We start from the raw sequence: 7,087 nt of genomic DNA on the forward strand, positions 1-7,087 counted from the left end.
TATAACATTAATGCTTTTAATGATTTGTGTATAATCACGTATGTGAAAGAGAAGTGAGGTCGTTTCGAATGAAATTGTGGGGTGCGCAATTCCTAGAGCTTTCACAGAACCAGGCTAGTGTTCCAGGACCATAATGGACACGACAATGAGGGGATGTACCCAGCTAGGGAAAGTATTGTGTGAAGTTTATTGTCGTCTACACAAAAGGTGGTCTGTTCAAGGAGATCACATCTACTAACCGTTAGGAGACTAAGTATACTTCACAAAGGAAGGTTCAAAGTTAACACCTAACTATTCTGCAATACTTAACTGTCGAGGTTCCATTGGATATTTTTGTGTGTTTCATCGATCTTCATTCATGTGGGAGATTGTTGAAAAATTTTTAATGAATGTGAGATCAATCTAAGGCTCTTCATGTACATCTTGTGCAACTTTTCTTAATTATGTCATAATGAGAATTAAATGACAATGAATGTATATAAGTAAGACATATTAATAGACTCTTCATGAGTCCTAATAGTTATGTATAAATAGAGGCTTTGTGCCTTGGTTAGAAATAAGAAAAAGAAGAGAAGTCTTAAACAAAAGGATGATCATCATATTTTTTTTCCAAACATATTGCAAAGGAGTACTCTTTAAACTTCATCTTCATACTTCCAAGTTCTCACACACTAAACTATCCGGTGCAACATTGGGCGTGTTGCCTTTCCTGGCAGTACATACTACTTCGGTTGTTGTACCATGGGAGACAAACGCGTTGTCTTATGTAGAGGCGTGAAATCGAAATCTATTTTAAGGGAAGCGTGTTGAACACGTGCCGCAGCCTCAACTGTCAACATTTTGTTTGCTTTTTGTTATAGTCAAGGCGCTTAGTCGAAGACCATATGTGATGAAGACACAAGATAAAGATACTACATGAAAACCTGTTAAACTGCCTGCTAAAGACTTTGAATCATATCAATTTTGAATATAAAAGTTTGTATTTGTTTAGTTTTATAAACGGTATCGTACTAGAATATTTAAACGGTATCGTACTAGAATATTTCTCATTACTAACGAGAGTATCGTTAGTGTTTACTTTATTATTTTATTTTTTAAATAAAAAGTGACCCATATCCTACAATATATATATATATACCTTTTTGTTGTATATATCTAAATAACATATTAAAAAGTAATAGAACCATGCATTTTACCTTTATTTTCTCAAAGCTTAAAATTTTCATATCTATAATATATATATATATATATATATATATATATATATATATAAACGAAGTCATAAAAATCTTATATGTTGCGATGTGGTCGCTTCCCCTTTTTTTGGAGTCACCGGATTTGCTTGATTTTTAAATGGAGGCTTCTCATGCATTTGACCCGAATTCATGGGTATGGGTCTTACCAAACCCATATATTCCTTAAACGAGTTATAACATCTCATTAAATTAAAAATTATTCTCACCAAATTATTGATGTAAAAATCCTATAAAATAGGATATAATAAAAATTAATATCTTATTATTTTAAAAAAGATATATATATATATATATATATATATATTATTTAAATTAAAAAACCAATTTGATAGTAAAAAAAATAAATGGGTCTTGGGTCTCATCAAACCATAAGTATATTATTAACTTTCATAAATATTATTTATCATTAAAAAACAAATTTTATAGTAAAAAGAATAAACGGGTCTTGTGTCTCATTAAAACCATATAGCTTTTAAATCGGGTTATAACATCTCATTATTTGTGAAATAATTTATCATCAAACCATAAGTATATTATTAACTTTCATACAATAAAAAAATATAAATTCAAAAAATAAATAAATATTAGAACAAACAATATAAACAACCCCCGTAATACGGGAGATAAAAACTAGTTAATAGATATATTAACTTAGTTTTTCTTTCTTCTCATTTTTCTTAATTTAAAACGATTTTCCTAACCTATTCTATCATGGCTTTTTAAAGGAATTTAAAAAAAAACAATAAGCATTTTTAAACTAAATCCCAAACATGCTCAAAGTCTTTTTCTTCTACCGTTTTCACTAATAAATAAAAAAACATTAAAACATTTTTTTTAAAACACCAAAAATCAAAGTTTGAAAACAACTTATAAACTTAGTTTTTGAATATAATGGCTTTTGGAAAAACTCATTTTTTAACATTTAAAAATACTAAAATAAAAGAGTGATTTAAAAAAAAAAACAGGATATAATGGCTTCTGGAAAACTCATTTTTAACATTTAAAAAAATACCAAAATAATAGAGACTTTGCAAGACATTTTTTCTAATTGTTTTCAAACTCATTCCCAATTCCCAAACATACCCATAGATTTATAAATAATAAGCCAATTGGGCTCGAGCCGAAAACAAGCAACAAAGTCCGCCCTTGATATATCTATAATATATATAAACGAAGACATAAAAATCCTACGTGTCGCGATGTGGTCGCTCCCTCTTTTTATGGAGTCACCAGATTTGCTTGATTTTTAAATGGAGGCTTCTCATGCATTTGACCCGAATTCATTGGTATGGGTCTTACCAAACTCATATATTTTCTTAAACAGGTTATAACATCTCTTTAAATTAAAAATTATTACCGCCAAATTATTGATGTAAAATCATATAAAATAGGATATAATAAAAATCAATATCTTATTTATTTTAAAAAAGATATATATATTATTTAAATTAAAAAACAATTAGATATTAAAAAAGTAAACGGGTCTTGGGTCTCATCAAACCATAAGTATTATTACCCTTTCATAAATATTATTTATAATTAAAAAACCAATTTTATAGTAAAAAAAATAAACGGGTCATAGGTCATATCAAAACCATATAGCTTTTAAACCGGGTTATACATCTCATTTATTTGTAAAACAATTTATCATCAAATCATAAGTATATATTATTAACTTTCATACAATTAATATAAATTCAAAAATAAATAAATATTATAACAAACAATATAAAACAACCCCCGTAATACGGGAATAAAAACTAGTATATATATATATATATATACCATGTGCCAAACTTTAACGCTATACTATCTGAAATTAAATGTTTATCACTGGAATGTGATTACATGCAATAAGATTACATGAACTATAAACAAATCAAACATATAATGAGTGGATTGTTTTTAACTAAGATGCACTTTTTTTTTAATGTTTTGAGGTTTAATGATGTCATACGGGTTTCAGTTTTCCTTTCGGTAGTCCATCGGTCGTCCAGTAAATGAAACGGAGTGGTTTACTTATCTAAAGGTAAAAAAAAAGGAAACGAAAAAAGGACAACAGAAACATAACAATAAAAACAAACACCTCAAGGCCAACGAATAAAGCATAAAAAAGAGGATATCTTATTATTAATTTTCATTTTTGATATCCATTTCATACACACTTTAAAGTTGAAATCAGATACAATTTCACATCAAATACTATATGATGTGAAAATACACATTCAAAATCATAAAAACAATAATAATAACTTCAAATAATATTAATAATAATAATAATCCACCTTCATCTTCTTCATCATCATTAATTATCATCATCATTTACAACTCTTCTCCAATTAATCTTCATCATCTATGTCAAGAGATCATTCACCCACCCAAGATCCGGGACGGCCACCCCGGAGCTCTCATTCTGATTCTGCCTTGAACCACTAATCGTTCCGCCACCGTTGAAGCACGCCTCCATCCACGGATGGTTCACGTTCACAAATTCATTCTCCTCCACACTCATGGCCTCCATGGACCTCATAAGTTCACTCATAGCATCTTTCTGGATAGAACACCTGTTTCCCAATTGAGTCATACCGAAAGAATCACCTCTACCGAGCCTGTCCGCAAATCGCGAGATCGGCGAAAACCCTGCTCCGGATAGGGCAAGGGAAAACGGAGGCGATGCCGGTGGGGACAGATTGTCTAATTCAAGGCCAAGAATTGAGGTAGGAGAGTTGGCATGATGAGTATCCAAATGGCACCGACAATGCGCACAACATGTATTTTTTCCTGGACCAGAAGGCTCCGATGGGACCACACGCAACTGACGCTGCGTGTGGGCGAAAAAACAGATTTTTCGCTGGCAGTTTTTGCCGTCCTTGCATGCTTCAGTCCGATAACGAGACGGATGAAGCCAGCATTCAAAAACCCCATGAGCAAACTCACACAAATCACCACGGCTACAATTCCCACGACGAAAGTCAGCACACACAGTCCCCAGGTAATTGTACCTACGGGGACACCTGCGGCGAGCCTTCTCGCCGGGGTGAGCAAACGGGCAGTCGGTCCAATCATGGGACCGACTACGCGTGCACTTCCTCACCTTAAATTCATAAATACGGAAATGATCCGCAGCGTACGGATCGCCATCTTCGTCGTCCGAAGTATTATAAGGCAAGAACTTCTTAAAAAGCGTCTCCTCGGGGTTAACCCGAGGAGAGTCGTTCTGGTACATGGCATCCATGAACGGCTCGCCCGAGGCGCGGCGGCTAAGAAGTTTGTGGGGCGGGATATCGATATCCCAAAGCGATTTCTTATTTGCGAGATAATGGTGGAGGCAACCACTGGCCATGATATGATTATGAACTTGTGAAGGGTTTGAAGAGTAAAGAAAATGAAGTTGGATTTTATAGGGAGAGAGAAGTGAACAGGTGATGACGAGGATGGTTTTGGTATACGTGGCAAAAGAGAATGCATGCAGAGGCAGCATGTGGCAGCTTAATAGAGACTGTCTTGCATGTAAACCCATTTGTATATTTTCTTTTCTAATATATGTTTTCTTTTTTATTTTTGTTGGGTTTGTTATTGCTTGTGATGTATGCAAGCATGTTATATTCTGTGTATTATAATCGTATGTCAAATGCAATTGTGGATTATTATTGTAATTGTAATAATATAACAATGCATATTATAACCAGGGAATTCGTAATGTTAGCCCCCCTTTTCATAAATACCAGTTACCCTTTTTTTCCTTTTTCTTTTTTTAACGGTGTGTGGAACTACCAACGGAATATAAATAAATCTTTTTAAAGTTGAATATCAATCATCCATAGTAGTTTTATACTAAATTTGAAGTCTTTTATCCATCTTATTCAAGAACACCATCAAAAAAGAAAACTTATTAATGTGTAAAAATCCACTTGAGTTAGGTTTTGATCCTAAAACGATAAAAGTGTCAATATTTAATTATCACTTATATGTCACTGGATCAGCGGGCCAGTTGCAAATAATACTAGTTTACTTAATTTTAAAAATTAAATAACTTTTGAATATTTTACTTTATTAAACATGACAACTGAACACGGTCCAATTTTAAATAGCTTAAATATGCCAATCTAAAAACATGATTATTTTAGGTCATGCTATAAATTTTCACTCCTAGACATATAATATTATATAACATTGTATAAAAAATTTAACTGAACATCTTTTTCTCTTTTCTAAAATGTATAGCACATTGCTCCTAGAACCATATTATGATATCAGGTACATGGTATATTTTCTTTTTATTTTGGTGAGTTACTTAGTAAATAAGCAATCTATATGCGGAAGACCTTAGGTGCAAGGAAACACCATCGAATTTTTGACTGATAGGAGTTAATTGCAAGTTAATTTTGCATATCATATTGCAAATATTGCAAGTTTACTGAAAAACCAAACTCTTCCCATTAAAAAAAATGATAAGAGAACTCTAGATAATAACTTCCCGTTAAATAAAACTAGGTAAAACATATGCCGTGTTGCGGCGGCAAGTCGGTATTGGTTAAGTTCGTTATGGCACTGACACTATAACAAAAAAAAAAGTAAATCTACAATCGCCCAAAAAAAACAAGCACACATACAACAATGACCGAAGCAATTCGAATTCGGTCGACATCGGTTAGATTGTTACACTACCGACACAAAACCTAATAAAAAAGTTAGTAAACGATCAGAATAGTTACGAAACTCGTATAGCTTACGATTCTAAAAAATGTAATATTTTAAAGCGACGTTTAATCAACCACTAAAATTTGAGCGTTGGTAAATTCCGGTTGGTGTTGTGGCGAGTCAACGTGAATTTGGTCTAAATAAACATGTCTAAACCAAATACAAAACAAAACTCGCGCACCGTGGAATGGGGGGGGGGGGGGGGTTGAACGGACGCGAATTAATTTGGTCGGTATCGACGTTACCGACACTTAATCGTTTAAGTAAATTAATAAGCTAAAAAAGAATTACATAAAACAAAACAAAGGAAAACAAATTTTCAACAAATCAAAAAATCAATTAGCAACATTGAATCGAACATGCTGGTTAAAAGTTAACTTCAATAATAAAGAGTTGATATCTCCTAAGTCCACCAAACCACATGTAGCTATATGTCTTTCTAGCGTATTATATTATCTGAATAGTCAAAGTAATGTCTCTTAAAAGAATTTTGTGGCATGAAGTTTCAATATTTATCTATATGTATAATAGTCTTCTAATTATATTCAATACACTCATAGATGATGTGTGACAAGCTTAGATTTATCTTAATGCAATGAAAGGAGGATTGCATATGCACCTAAACACAGGGTCAGATTTAGCCTCATGGTACAGCTTATAGTGATTTAAGAGATCTTTTGTATGTAATATATGATATTGAAAGCTGGGTGACACCCCAACAAAATTTACGTGCATAATAAAATCAAAGATGATATGTGACGGAGTCTTAATCTCATCTTTCCTCAATCAAAGGACAAGGGCTGGAACCCTACTTAAAACAACCTTTTTTTCTTTCTCCCATAATTAAGTACAAGCCACATAAGTCTACTAAACTTTTCTTAAGGATAAACCTAGTGAAAATGTACCAATTGTTTAAATTATATTCAATCCATTTAAACCATATTGTGAGGATAAAATCCCCGTCCATTAGAACTTAGGATAAAGGGGACCGGGACACCAATACTGCTTTGGTGAATTTAATCTAGTTTTTTTAAAGGCGATAAAAATATATATAAAAAAACAAAACCACGACTAGCAAGAACTAGACCGGGGGGGGGGGGGGGGGGTGAGGACAAGGAAAGCGTTACACA

The 7,087-nt window shown here is 32.7% G+C and overlaps 1 protein-coding gene across 1 annotated transcript; it reads right to left on the reverse strand.

Annotated features, from left to right (window-relative positions):
* Positions 1–3,519: 3,519 nt before the first annotated feature.
* Positions 3,520–4,596, reverse strand: LOC143633233 (zinc finger CCCH domain-containing protein 2-like). Its single transcript, XM_077101575.1, has one exon. The coding sequence runs from the start codon at positions 4,489–4,491 to the stop codon at positions 3,610–3,612; it is 882 nt and encodes a 293-aa protein (XP_076957690.1). The 5' UTR covers positions 4,492–4,596; the 3' UTR covers positions 3,520–3,609.
* Between the last annotated feature and the right edge of the window lie 2,491 nt (positions 4,597–7,087).

This window comes from Bidens hawaiensis, unplaced genomic scaffold, assembly GCF_021521415.1.
Source record: "Bidens hawaiensis isolate Kalapana, Puna unplaced genomic scaffold, B.hawaiensis_p1.1 tig00006635_1, whole genome shotgun sequence".
Classification (NCBI taxonomy): Eukaryota; Viridiplantae; Streptophyta; class Magnoliopsida; order Asterales; family Asteraceae; genus Bidens; species Bidens hawaiensis.

Excerpts from the sequence above, each read along its gene's own strand:
- LOC143633233 (XM_077101575.1), bottom strand. The coding sequence starts at position 4,491 with ATGGATGCCATGTACCAGAACGACTCTCCTCGGGTTAACCCCGAGGAG.